At 40.2% G+C, this 14,968-nt stretch overlaps 1 protein-coding gene across 1 annotated transcript in view; it reads left to right on the plus strand.

Annotated features, from left to right (window-relative positions):
• LOC139767270 (uncharacterized) overlaps window positions 1–14,968 on the plus strand; it is a 115,741-nt gene that overhangs the window by 60,651 nt on the left and 40,122 nt on the right. The window contains exon 8 of the mRNA XM_071696451.1: window positions 3,776–4,023. Within this exon, the coding sequence (XP_071552552.1) occupies window positions 3,776–4,023 (248 nt within the window). The remainder of the gene's footprint in view (window positions 1–3,775; window positions 4,024–14,968) is intronic.

Below are 14,968 nucleotides of genomic sequence, written 5' to 3' on the forward strand. Positions count from 1 at the left end.
AACCCACCTCCATACACATGGGAAGTGAGTCAGTTGTTGTTTGCTGATGATACAGCGCTGGTGGCTGATTCATGTGAGAAACTGCAGAAGCTGGTGACTGAGTTTGGTAAAGTGTGTGGAAGAAGAAAGTTAAGAGTAAATGTGAATAAGAGCAAGGTTATTAGGTACAGTAGGGTTGAGGGTCAAGTCAATTGGGAGGTGAGTTTGAATGGAGAAAAACTGGAGGAAGTGAAGTGTTTTAGATATATGGGAGTGGATCTGGCAGCGGATGGAACCATGGAAGCGGAAGTGGATCATAGGGTGGGGGAGGGGGCGAAAATTCTGGGGGCCTTGAAGAATGTGTGGAAGTCGAGAACATTATCTCGGAAAGCAAAAATGGGTATGTTTGAAGGAATAGTGGTTCCAACAATGTTGTATGGTTGCGAGGCGTGGGCTATGGATAGAGTTGTGCGCAGGAGGATGGATGTGCTGGAAATGAGATGTTTGAGGACAATGTGTGGTGTGAGGTGGTTTGATCGAGTGAGTAACGTAAGGGTAAGAGAGATGTGTGGAAATAAAAAGAGCGTGGTTGAGAGAGCAGAAGAGGGTGTTTTGAAATGGTTTGGGCACATGGAGAGAATGAGTGAGGAGAGATTGACCAAGAGGATATATGTGTCGGAGGTGGAGGGAACGAGGAGAAGAGGGAGACCAAATTGGAGGTGGAAAGATGGAGTGAAAAAATTTTGTGTGATCGGTGCCTGAACATGCAGGAGGGTGAAAGGAGGGCAAGAAATAGAGTGAATTGGAGTCATGTGGTATACAGGGGTTGACGTGCTGTCAGTGGATTGAAGCAAGGCATGTGAAGCGTCTGGGGTAAACCATGGAAAGCTGTGTAGGTATGTATATTTGCGTGTGTGGACGTGTGTATGTACATGTGTATGGGGGGGGGGGGTTGGGCCATTTCTTTCGTCTGTTTCCTTGCGCTACCTCGCAGACGCGGGAAACAGCGACAAAGTATAAAAAAAAAAAAAAAAAAAATATATATATATATATATATATATATTTTTTTTTTCAAACTATTCGGCATTTCCCGCGTTAGCGAGGTAGCGTTAAGAACAGAGAACTCGGCCACTGAGGGAATATCCTCACCTGGCCCCCTTCTCTGTTCCTTCTTTTGGAAAATTAAAAAAAATTGAGAGGGGAGGATTTCCAGCCCCCCGCTCTCTCCCCTTTTAGTCGCCTTCTACGACATGCAGGGAATACGTGGGAAGTATTCTTTCTCCCCTATCCCCAGGGATAAATATATATATATATATATATATATATATATATATATATATATATATATATATATATATATATATATATATATTCTTTCATACTATTTGCCATTTCCCGCATTAGCGAGGTAGCGTTGAGAACAGAGGACTGGGCCTTTGAGGGAATATCCTCACCTGGCCCCCTTCTCTGTTCCCTCTTTTGGAAAATTAAAAAAAAAGCAAGAGGGGAGGATTTCCAGCGCCTCGTGGAATATATATATATATATATATATATATATATATATATATATATATATACTTATATATACATGTATTTAAGCATCAAATGTGCCTGAGGGTAAGAGGTGATAGTACTTTCACACCAGTAAATTTTTGATGATTTTCATAACTATTCATACTTGGCAGAACAGTAGGTTTTAGATAAAACTTGTTCTTGTTTGAAGTAAGACATACATTCATTCAATCTGAACTCTTGATGAACAGTATCTTAATATTATTTCTCAAGATGAAGCTTATATGACAATATAAGAAAAAATTTACTTTTGTTTTCATTAAGTATCCCTGGGGATAGGGGAGAAAGAATGCTTCCCATGTATTTCCTGCATGTCATAGAAGGTAACTAAAAGGGGAGGGAGTGGGGGCTGGAAATCCTCCCCTCTTGTTTTAGGCGACTAAAAGGGGAGAGAGTGGGGGGCTGGAAATCCTCTCCTCGTGTTTTTTTAATTTTCCTAAAGAAGGAACAGAGAAGGGGGTCAGGGGAGAATATTCCCTCAAAGGCTCAGTCCGCTGTTCCTAATGCTACCTCGCTAATGCAGGAAGTGGCGAATAGTATGAAAGAAAGAAAGAAAATATATATGTATATGAATGGATGGGCCATTCTTCACCTGTTTCTTGGCGCCAACCCACTGATGCTGGAAACAGCGATTGAGTATTATAAATAGATATGATTTCTATAAGAGGAAACTGAAGGAGTCAAGCAGGGAGTGCTCATCCTCCTCATATCCCAGATTGGGTTGTCTGAATGTATGTGGATGTAACTTAGATGAGACGAAAAGAGAGGTAGGTAGTATGTTTGAGGAAAGAAACCTGGATATTCTGGCTCAAGTGAGATGAAGCTCAAGGATAAAGGGGAAAAATGGTTTGGAAAAGTCTTGGGAGCAAAGTCAGGGGTTGGTGAGAGGACAGGAGCTAAAGAAAGAGTAGCAGTACTTTTGAAGCAGGAGTTATGGGATTGTGTGATAGAGTTCAAGGAAGTAAATTCTGTATTGATGTGGGTAAAACTGAAAGTGGATGGCGAGAGATGGGTGATTATTGGTGCTTATGCATCTGGTCATGAGAAGAAAGATCATGATTATTTGGTGCTTATGCAACTGTTCATGAGAAGAAAAATGATGAGGGGCAAGTGTTTTGGGAGCAGCTGAGTGAGTATGTCAGCAGTTTTGGTGCATAAGACTGGTTAATAGTGTAATTTTAATGCGAAGGTGAGTAATGTGGAAGTTGAGGGTAAAATTGGTGTGCGTCTTGTATTCAGTGTTGTGAATGGAAATGGTGAAGAGCTTTTGGATTTGTGTGCTGAAAAAAGACTGGTGATTAGGAATATCTGGTCTGAAAAGAGAGATATACACAAGTATACATACATGAATAGGAGAGATGGTAAAAGGGCATTATTATATTACACGATAATTGATAGGTGTGTAAAAGAGAGACTTCTGGATGTAAAATGTGCTGAAAGGGGCAGTTGGTGGGATGTCTGATCATGATCTTGTGGGGGCCAAGGTGAAGATCTGTAGAGGCTTTCAAAGAAGGGGAGAGAAGATAGGATAAAGAAATAAAGTTGTTAGTGAAGGAGAGAAGAGAGGCATTTGGGCAGTACATACAAGTAAGGATTGCAAATGACTAGGAGATGTATAAGAGAAAGTGGCAGGAGGTCAAGAGGAAGGTGCAAGTGTTGAAAAAGAGGGCAGATGAGTTGGGGTGAGAGAGTATCATTAAACTTTAGGGAGAATGAATAATGTGGTAAATAATGTGCCAAAGCCAAAAGAACAAATGGGAACTTCGATGAAGGGGGTTATGCTAGAGAGGTGTGTTAAGATAGGGTAGTCTGAAGAGTTTTCTTCCATTACCTTTCGTCACCCCAGGGTGTGTTTTCTAGGGAAATGAGGCATCAGTGATATAGATAAAGAGCTGTACATGGGTATGCTAAAAATGATGCTGTAGGTTTATTAGTTCATGGGGAGTTTGAGTTACAGCCCAGTGAACCATAAGAGTTCAATCAATCAATTCCTAATGTTTCCTTTAGTGGCACAAGGCTCATTCATGAGTTTTAAGTTTTGAAGAATTCTAGGTTTTGTGGAATTTACATCTCTTTGCTGTGTTTAGAATCCTTAATTTTGTAAGGTTTATGTTCTCAATTGTTGATGAATTTAACCTGTAAATTACCAAGAGGAACCTGCTCATCATCATTTATGCTGTATATGAGAGTTTGAACTTGAAAATTACCCATATTTCACTTTCAGAGGAAACCCATCATCTTCAAGATATCCCAACTCTAACTGGGCTGTTCCCTGTAACAGATAGAGCATCCAGGATGAAGCCTGAAAAACCAAAAGTACCAGTTGAAGGGTTAAGTGTTGCAGATGCAACACAGTCACTTGCAAAGAATGATTCTCGGGATGATATAAAGAAACTTAGCAAATCTCAGTCAGAATTAGAACACTTGTTTATCACTGCAAGGCTGAAGCCAGGGAAGAATGACAGCACTGAGGTATAGTTGATCTGCAGGGAATAGATTAGTTAACCTTGATCATCTATAGAAATCCAAAAGTGGCTGAATTCAATTTTGCAATTTATCTCCAAGGAATGGTTCTTTTCACTGCCTCCATTTAGAGTACATTGTACACTCTTCTCCAGTCCCAACTGTCATTGCACAGTCATTAATCCTGGGTTCATGTGGGACCGACTTCAGCCTTATGCTGTTTAGTTTCAAATGTTTATATGATTGTCCTGTGCATGTATCATATATGTAATTTTGCAGGGTTCTTGTTTGTATTTGATATCTTTTTGATGTATCCCTTGCTATTGTTGCAGACTTGAAGCTGTTAAGTTTTTGTTGAGAGGCTTTTAAGTTTTTATTATTGTCCTAAGGTAGAAGTAGTAAGTAGGAACATTAGGTAAGAGCCTCTGCAAACTGTATTAGACTTGCCCTCTGCAAATAGGCTGTTAAGGATGATGCATTAGAGGCTAAGAAGTGGCACTAGTTATGGAGACTATTGCCATGGCCACCCTACCTGAGGGAGTCCCAAAAGGGAACAGGTATCAGAGATATAGATAGATAGATAGATCCTTAATCCCTTCAGTATGTTGCCATTTGTAGATTATCATGTATCATTCGCTCTTCTATCAACCTGTGATGAGGGTATATACATACAGTGAGTCCTCAACTTATGAATGTCCGACTTACAAGCATCCGTACTTACAAACAAAACTCTGTAAGAAGGTAGAGAGGAAGATGAGTGGTTCCAGGTGAAAGTGGGTCTGCAGCTGGGGTGTGTTATGTTGCCATGGCTGTTTTTTATGGATGGGGTGGTGAGGAAGGTAAATTTAAGGGTTTTTTAGAGATGGGCAAGTATGCAGTACAGTGGGAGTAAGGGGGTGCTTAGGAAGTGAGTCAGTTGTTATTTGCTGATTAAACCACTGTCAGCAAATTTGATTGAGAAATTGGAGGAGTTAGTGACAGAGATTGCAAGAGTGTGCAAGAGGAGGAACTTTAGAGTAAAAGTGAATAAAAGTAAGGTTATTAGGTTTAGCAGGGCAGAGAGATGGGTTTGTTGCGGTATGTGTTTAAATGGAGAAAATTTGGTGGAAGTGAGGTGTTTTAGATACCTGGGAGTGGTTATGGTAGTTAATGGAAGTGGTAGCAAGTCATAGGTTTAGGTAAGAGGTTGAAGGTTCTGGGAGCATTGAGGAAAGAGAGGTTGTAACCTGACAAAAATGGGTGTTTGGAGGTATATTAGTTCCAATGATGTATATATGCAAAACACGGGGTATAGATGTGAATGTGTGGATAAGAATGGATGTGTTGAAAAAAGTCAACTTAGGACACTGTTTGGTGTCGGACGGGTTGATTAAGAGAAAGGTGTAGTGATGAGAAGAGTATTGTTGAGCAAGCCAAAAAGTGTATGCTGAAATGGTTTGGACACATTGAGAGTGAGTGAGGAGAGGCTGACAAAGAGGATATATGGGTCTGAAATGTAGTGGACAAGAAGAAGGGATAGACCAAATTTGAGGTGGAAGGATGGAATAGAAAAGATTTTAAAAGGTTGAGGGTGAAAGTTGTGCATAGGATAGAATGAGTCTGAGTGGTATAATATAGAGGGGGTTACTCTGTCAGTGGATTGAACCAGGGCTTGTGAATTAGCTGGGGAAATTATGGAAGAGTCTGTGGAATGTGTTTGTAGATAGGGGGCTGTGGTTTCAGTGGATTTACTCATGACAGCTAGAGTATGGATATGTATACTCACACAAGATAAAAAGATGGGCCAACATGAGCATAAAACTCTATCCTCGTAATATGTAAATAGTAACCACCGTAGTCTAAGCCAGGTACCCATATCTTGTTATAAGTTGGAATGTGATATCAGATTGATTTTCTTTCAAACCTTTACACTATAATAGTGAAGTTTCCATTTTACAAGTGTACAACAACTTTGTGATATTTTTTTCTTTAACATACCATCATAAATGATACTTTTATTCCTATCTTATAGGTACAATATATCTTACCTGAAAATGTTAAGACTGATGAAGATGAAACTTATGATAATACAGGTACTAGACAAAACTTGTGGGAGATGAAGCTTGCATCAACATTTTCCAATGTAAGACTTGTTACAAAATATGACAGGAACAGTCATGCATGTAAGTTTATTCACAACAGGTAACTAGGTGGGTTGCTCAGAATTTGAGAAACTGGATGGATGCACTTGTGAAAGATGAAAAGAATGAGTTTTGAATATTATGTAGCTTATTAAATTTGAAAGATATGATATACAGTAGAAGTGATAAAAACATTGATTTCATAGGGATGAAAACAGGACTTCAGAAAGAAGGGGCTCAGACCATAAAGTTGGGTACTCTGGCCACCAGCCCTTCTTTGGTCATGTTTATTATTATTATTATTATTATTATTATTTATGTATATTAATTTATTTTGCTTTGTCGCTGTCTCCCGCGTTAGCGAGGAAGCACAAGGAAACAGACGAAAGAATGGCCCAACCCACCCACATACACATGTATATACATACACGTCCACACACGCAAATATACATATCTATACATCTCAATTTATACATGTACAGAGCATCAGATTGGGGAAGAGCAGTGTGGTTTCAGAAGTGGTAGAGGATGTGTGGATCAGGTGTTTGCTTTGAAGAATGTATGTGAGAAATACTTAGAAAAGCAAATGGATTTGTATGTAGCATTTATGGATCTGGAGAAGGCATATGATAGAGTTGATAGAGATGCTCTGTGGAAGGTATTAAGAATATATGGTGTGGGAGGAAAGTTGTTAGAAGCAGTGAAAAGTTTTTATCGAGGATGTAAGGCATGTGTACGTGTAGGAAGAGAGGAGAGTGATTGGTTCTCAGTGAATGTAGGTTTGCGGCAGGGGTGTGTGATGTCTCCATGGTTGTTTAATTTGTTTATGGATGGGGTTGTTAGGGAGGTAAATGCAAGAGTTTTGGAAAGAGGTGCAAGTATGAAGTCTGTTGGGGATGAGAGAGCTTGGGAAGTGAGTCAGTTGTTGTTCGCTGATGATACAGCGCTGGTGGCTGATTCATGTGAGAAACTGCAGAAGCTGGTGACTGAGTTTGGTAAAGTGTGTGGAAGAAGAAAGTTAAGAGTAAATGTGAATAAGAGCAAGGTTATTAGGTACAGTAGGGTTGAGGGTCAAGTCAATTGGGAGGTGAGTTTGAATGGAGAAAAACTGGAGGAGGTGGAGTGTTTTAGATATCTGGGAGTGGATCTGGCAGCGGATGGAACCATGGAAGCGGAAGTGGATCATAGGGTGGGGGAGGGGGCGAAAATTCTGGGAGCCTTGAAGAATGTGTGGAAGTCGAGAACATTATCTCGGAAAGCAAAGGTGGGTATGTTTGAGGGAATAGTGGTTCCAACAATGTTGTATGGTTGCGAGGCGTGGGCTATGGATAGAGTTTTGTGCAGGAGGATGATTATGCTGGAAATGAGATGTTTGAGGACAATGTGTGGTGTGAGGTGGTTTGATTGAGTGAGTAACGTAAGGGTAAGAGAGATGTGTGGAAATAAAAAGAGCATGGTTGAGAGAGCAGAAGAGGGTGTTTTGAAGTGGTTTGGGCACATGGAGAGAATGAGTGAGGAAAGATTGACCAAGAGGATATATGTGTCGGAGGTGGAGGGAACGAGGAGAAGAGGGAGACCAAATTGGAGGTGGAAAGATGGAGTGAAAAGATTTTGTGTGATCGGGGCCTGAACATGCAGGAGGGTGAAAGGAGGGCAAGGAATAGAGTGAATTGGAACGATGTGGTATACCGGGGTTGACGTGCTGTCAGTGGATTGAATCAAGGCATGTGAAGCGTCTGGGGTCAACCATGGAAAGCTGTGTAGGTATGTATATTTGCGTGTGTGGACGTATGTATATACATGTGTATGGGGGGGGTTGGGCCATTTCTTTCGTCTGTTTCCTTGCGCTACCTCGCAAACGCGGGAGACAGCGACAAAGTATAATAAAAAAAAAAAAAATAATTTTGCTTTGTCGCTGTCTCCCGCGTTAGCGAGGTAGCGCAAGGAAACAGACGAAAGAATGGCCCAACCCACTCACGTACACATGTATATACATAAACGTCCACACACGCAAATATACATACCTATACATCTCAATGTACACATATATATACACACACAGACATATACATATATACACATGAACATGATTCATACTGTCTGCCTTTATTCATTCCCATCACCACCTGGCCACACATGGAATAACCAACCCCCTCCTCCCTCATGTGTGCAAGGTAGCGCTAGGAAAGACAACAAAGGCCCCATTCGTTCACACTCAGTCTCTAGCTGTCGTGTAATAATGCACCGAAACCACAGCTCCCTTTCCACATCCAGGCCCCATAAAACTTTCCTTGGTTTACCCCAGAGGCTTCACATGCCCTGGTTCAGTCCATTGACAGCGTGTCGACCCCGGTATACCACATCGTTCCAATTAACTCTATTCCTTGCACGCCTTTCACCCTCCTGCTTGTTCAGGCCCTGATCACTCAGAATCTTTTTCACTCCATCTTTCCACCTCCAGTTTGCTCTCCTACTTCTCCTCGTTCCCTCCACCTGTGACACATATATCCTCTTTGTCAATCTTTCCTCACTCATTCTCTCCATGTGACCAAACCATTTCAAAACACCCTCTTCTTGTCTCTCAACCACACTCTTTTTATTACCACACATCTCTCTTACCCTTTCAATACTTACTCAATCAAACCATCTCACACCACATATTGTCCTCAAACATTTCATTTCCAGCACATCCACCCTCCTCCGCACAACTCTGTGGGCTATAGAGCCCATGCCTCGCAACCATATAACGTTGTTGGAACCAAACATGCCCATTTTTGCTTTCCAAGATAACGTTCTCGATTTCCACACATTTTTCAGTGCTCCCGGACCCTTTCCCCCTTCTCCCACCCTATCATTCACTTCCTTTATCATGGTTCCATCCACTGCCAAATCCACTCCCAGATATCTAAAACACTTCACTTCCTCCAGTTTTTCTCCACTCAAACTTACCTCCCAGTTGACTTATCCCTCAACCCTACTGTACCTAATAACCTTGCTCTTATTCACATTTACTCTCAACTTTCTTCTTTCACACACATTACCAAACTTAGTCACCAGCTTCTGCAGTTTCTCACCTGAATCAGCCACCAGCGCTGTATCATCAGCGAACATGTATGCTTATTAATTTTATTTGAATAACATATTTCATTTCTTGTTACTCTTGCCTGCACAAATGGGCTTATATCTTATGCAAATAGAATTTGGATTTTCTCAGTGATTAAGAGGGAGAAGTCGTGTACAAAAAATCAAACTTTCCCGGGAAGGAACCGTAAAGTTTCAGAAGTGGTTAGGTATGTGTGGGTCAGGTGTTGAAATTTTTTGAATGTGTGAGAAATAGTTTGAAAAACAGATGGATTTGTACATGTCATTTATGGATCTGGGGAAGGCATATGATAGGGTGTCATAGAGATGCTTTGTGGAAGGTTGAAGAATATCTGGTGTGGGAGGAAAGCAGCTAGAAGCAGTGAGAGATTTTTATCAAGGATGCAGGGCTTATGTATGAGTGAGAAGAAAGGAGAATGAATGGTTCCAAGTGAAGGTTGGTATGTGGCTGGGTTGTGTGGTGTCACCATGATTGTTCAGTTTGTTTATGAATGGGATGATAGGGAAGGCAAATGCAAGATTCTTGGAGAGAGGGTTGAGTATGCAGTCTGGGGGATAAGAGGGCCTGGGAAGTGAGCCAGTTGTTGTTTGCAGATAATACAACAGTGGTGGTGGATTCAAGTGAGAAATTGCAGTTGGTGACTGACTTTGGAAGAGTGTGTGGAAGGAGAAAATTGAAAATGAATATGAGTAAAATTAAGGTAATAGGTTTAGCAGGGTTGAAGGGCAGGTTGGTTGGGGTACGAGTTTAAATGGAGAAAAATTGGAGGAAGTGAGGTGTTTTAGATACCTGTAAGTGGACATGACAGTGAATGGAACCATGAAACTGGAAGTGAGTCATAGGGTGGTGGAGGGGACGAAGGTTTAGGGAGTGCTGAAGAATATTTGGAAAGAGAGAATGATATCTGGGAGGGCAAAAATGGGTATGTTTGAAGGAATAGCAGTCCCAAAGATATTATATGGATGAGAGCCATGGGCAATAGATAAGGCTATGCAGGGGAGCTTAGATTTGTTGGATATTAAATGTTTGAGGACTATATGTGGTGTGAGGTGGTTTAGCTGAGTAAGTAATGAAAGAGTAAGAGAAATATGTGGTAATAAAAAGTGGTTGAGAGAGCTGTAAAGGGTATGCTGAAATAATTTGGTCATATGAAGGGAATGAGTGAGAAAAGATTGGCAAAGCTGATCTGTGTGTCAAAAGTAGAGGGAAGAAGGAGAATGGGGCAACCAAATTGAAGATGGAAGGATCAAGTGAAAAAGATTTTGAGCAATCAGGGCCTGAACATTCAGGTAGGTTAAAAGTATACATAGGATAGAGTGATTTGGAATGATGTAACTGGAGCGTGTGCAGCATCTGGTTTGAACCGAGGAAGGGTCTGTGGTTTTGAAGCATTACACATGACAGCTAGAGAATGAATGCGAGTGGATATGGCCTTTCTTCGGCTGCTCTTGATACTACCTTGCTAACGCAGGAAACAGCGATCAGTTATGCAAATAAGACTATGTTTGTAGATTTGTGTATTTCAAGTCTAAGCTGTAGTTTACATTGTATAAATTTGTGCTTTATTTTTAGAAAGATATGTTAAAACATCCAAGAAAATGATCAAAATAACAGTTGCTTGCAACCAAATGTTTGGTAGAGTATTTATTTGGAAATATTGATAATTTAGAAATTGGGAATTCTATAGGTTTTGTGGATTTGAGATTTTTAGGGTCAGCCTGTGTGTATCCACCAAGAAATAGGTGGAAGTTATCAAAATTGCTGTATGTAGAATGCTTTGTTGTTAGATGAATCATGGGAAGGGTTGGATAGATTAATTGGTCATTTTGATGATGGTTTTAGAAGAATACTGAAAGAAAATGAAAAAGGGACTTGAGATAACAGTGTAAGGTCAGTTTACAAGGTGAAGGACTGGAAGAGTGTGATTGAGTTTGAATACTTTGTAGTAAAGTTTGGTAAGGATGAGAGATAGGAAACTGAAGATGAAAGTAGTCATGCCAGGGAGAAAGATCAGGAATGCACACTGGGATCACCAGTGAATGGGAAAAATTTGTGTTGAGGAGGAATACCACTTCTGATGGTAATGTATGAATGTGAAGCCCAAATGGAAAACGATTAGTATAGTTCAAATAGAAGATCTATAGAAGTAAGTAACTTGTGTAGTATACTTAGAATTAAGAGGCTAGATGTATTGGAAACTAATGATGTGAGAATGTCATGTGTTTGAAGAAGTAATGAGGAAAGCACGTTGATTATTATGAATTAGTATGGTCGCATGGAATGTGTGGCAGACGATAGGTTGGTTGAGAAGGTAGATAGCAGTTTAGAAGAGGTACAAAGAAAAGAGGTTGACCATAGAGATGCTCAAGATGCAGAGAAATTGATTAGGGGTAGGTATATTTCATATGAAGATTGTAGAAAATTGACTGGAATCATTTGCATTTAATGTATTTTGTGTATGGAGGTAGTTTGAGTGGAGATGCTGTTTTCCTTTGCCAAATCACTTCAGCATGTAAAGTAAAATAGTAAGAAGCAGTTTTGTTGTTGTGGAGGTTCTTGTTTAACATACTGATAATGTGTGTGTGATTTCAGGATCCTTATGCACTTGATCTTGCCCATGAAATTAGGAATGGTATAATGATGGTAGATAGATGGAGAGAAATTATATGTTATTAGTGGATTTTTATATCTTGTTTGATGAGTCATACAGATTTTCCTTTTTTGATATTCAACAGACTGTGTAGAGTGCAAAAAGACCTACAGAGGCATGTGTACTAAACATTTAATGACATTGATATTGGATACACCTGTGAGTTTTTTCCTTGTTTTTCATGTATTCATTTAGTAATAGTTAAAGCATGAATAGGTAAATGATAGAATTACAAATTTTCGTTGGTTTTAATGAGCATTTGCCTCTATTTGTCATATAGTTGCATTATAACCTTATTTACAACTCTCACTAGTATAACAAACGAATATGAAATGTCTATGGTTGTGCTGTGTATAAACTATTTTTATGTCATCTTGCATCTTCATTACTTTGTTGTTGAAAAGGCTTTTCACAGTTTATATAAATTACAAGGAGTTTCATGTAATATGCGACTTAGGTGGTAAGGTATGGTGGTCAACAAGCCTGTTTGTAGATGATACTCTGTTGTTAGCTGAGAGTGAAGAGGAGTTGAAGAATATTGTGAATTTGATTTATGATGTGTATAGGCATGGGCACTGGAAAGTAAATGCAAGTAAAAGTAAAGTAATGGTTTTTGAAACAGAGTGAATGTATAGATTTTACAAAGCCCTATAGAATGAGAGGAGAAAGTCCTCTAAACTGTGTTATAGATATAAGGGGAGAAAGACTAAAAGAGATGACAGAATTTAAGTAATTGGGAACTGTCTTGGGTAAGTTTGGTTATATGGATGGAGAGATAAGGGCAAGAGCATTACAGGGTAGAAGTCATTGGGTCCCTGAATAGAATAATCAAGGATAAAGGTGTAAGTATGGAAGTGAAGAAAGGATAAAGGGACAGCACAGTCCTCCCAACCCTTGCCTATGCAACTGAAACATGGACATAGAATGATTCGCAGAAGTCAAGAATCCAGGCTGTGGAAGTGAGTAATTTGAGAGCAGCATGTGGTATGACTGGATGGAATAAAGAAAGAAATGAGGGGTGTATGAAAGAATGAATTGTGGGGTAGTAGAGTGGGTAAAATGCAATACTTTGAATTGGTTTGGGGATGTGGAAAGAATGCAATAATTACAAGGAGAGTGTATGATAGTGATTAATGGGGTTGGTGTGAAAGGAAGACAACCTGTGACGTGGGGAAATATGTTGGATGAGCGCCGGAGGGCAAGAAATTGTGGAAGAATGCATGGAATTGTTTATGCGAAGGAGACGTAATGACAGGGGTAAGTGGAGACTCCTATGCTGTGGCCACCCCATTGATGGTAGTTCCTTGAGGGGATGGGCATCAGAGATATAAACAGACAGGTAGATACATGAACTAGGCAATTTTCTTGTATTATTTTCCCTATTTTTTCAGTTTCTTATGTTTTGCATCTTCATGAACTTGATGTCATTAGCCTACTTGAATAAATAATGTTTGGAGCATGTACTAGTCCATATAGGTAAGTAACTGGGCAAGCTGTTTGGACATAAAGGACTTAAGAATGAGCAAGCATTTGGGTTTTGATGTAGCAAACTAAACTTGGCAGTTCAAGGTGACATTTTATAGGTTGTGAATAACCATGCAGTTTTTTTTTACAGTAATAGTTGCTTTTCTGCTCTTAGAACTTTATTGTCCAAGGCTGCAGTACTTGGCAGTTATGATAATCTGAAACTCAAAGAGGAATGTGCCAAATATTGATGATAAATCTAGACTTATTTTTGAGAAGCAGGTTTTATCATGGCCATGAGTTTGTTAGAAAGAGATTTTTTTAGGGATGGGGGGAGGGAGTTGAAAAGAGAAATGAGGTAACTAGGGAGGGAGGAGTTGGTGAAGGGGAAGAATGGAGAGGAATGAGGTAATTGGGGAGGATGGAGTTGGTGAATGGGAAGAATGGAGAGGACTGAGGTAATTAAGGAGGGAGGAGTTGGTTAGGAAAGGATGTTGGAGAGGGATGGATGTGTTAGGGAGAGTAGAGGGTTTGAGAGAGGGAGGAGGGTGTTGTTTATGAGTACTTATTGAGATTTATTTTGCCCGGATGATACAGCTAGTGCATGGCACGTACAAAGGAGAATGCTGAGGAGGGAAGAAAGTGGATGTTATGGAAGGAAGGTGCATTATGCACCCACAATTAGCCTGGGAAAAAAGTGTTTACTGTTCGCATCTATAGATAACCGAACTAGCAGGATGTGAATGTAAATTATAGTCCATATTCATTGTAAGTTATGAAATCAAAGAGGCACTGATATCTGGTATAAAATCTAGCATATATACTAGCATATATACTTTGTCACTGTCTCCCGTGTTAGCGAGGTAACACAAGGAAACAGATGAAAGAATGGCCCAACCCGCCCACATACACATGCATATATATAGAAACGCCCACACACGCACATATACATACCTATACATTTCAATATATACATTTTTTTTTTTTTTTTTTTTTTTTTTTTTTTTTATACTTTGTCGCTGTCTCCCGCGTTTGCGAGGTAGCGCAAGGAAACAGACGAAAGAAATGGCCCAACCCCCCCCCCATACACATGTACATACACACGTCCACACACGCAAATATACATACCTACACAGCTTTCCATGGTTTACCCCAGACGCTTCACATGCCTTGATTCAATCCACTGACAGCACGTCAACCCCTGTATACCACATCGCTCCAATTCACTCTATTCCTTGCCCTCCTTTCACCCTCCTGCATGTTCAGGCCCCGATCACACAAAATCTTTTTCACTCCATCTTTCCACCTCCAATTTGGTCTCCCTCTTCTCCTCGGTCCCTCCACCTCCGACACATATATCCTCTTGGTCAATCTTTCCTCACTCATTCTCTCCATGTGCCCAAACCATTTCAAAACACCCTCTTCTGCTCTCTCAACCACGCTCTTTTTATTTCCACACATCTCTCTTACCCTTACGTTACTTACTCGATCAAACCACCTCACACCACACATTTTCCTCAAACATCTCATTTCCAGCACATCCATCCTCCTGCGCACATCTCTATCCATAGCCCACGCCTCGCAACCATACAACATTGTTGGTACCACTATTCCTTC

The sequence above is a fragment of the Panulirus ornatus genome, chromosome 59, assembly GCF_036320965.1.
Source record: "Panulirus ornatus isolate Po-2019 chromosome 59, ASM3632096v1, whole genome shotgun sequence".
Taxonomy (NCBI): Eukaryota; Metazoa; Arthropoda; class Malacostraca; order Decapoda; family Palinuridae; genus Panulirus; species Panulirus ornatus.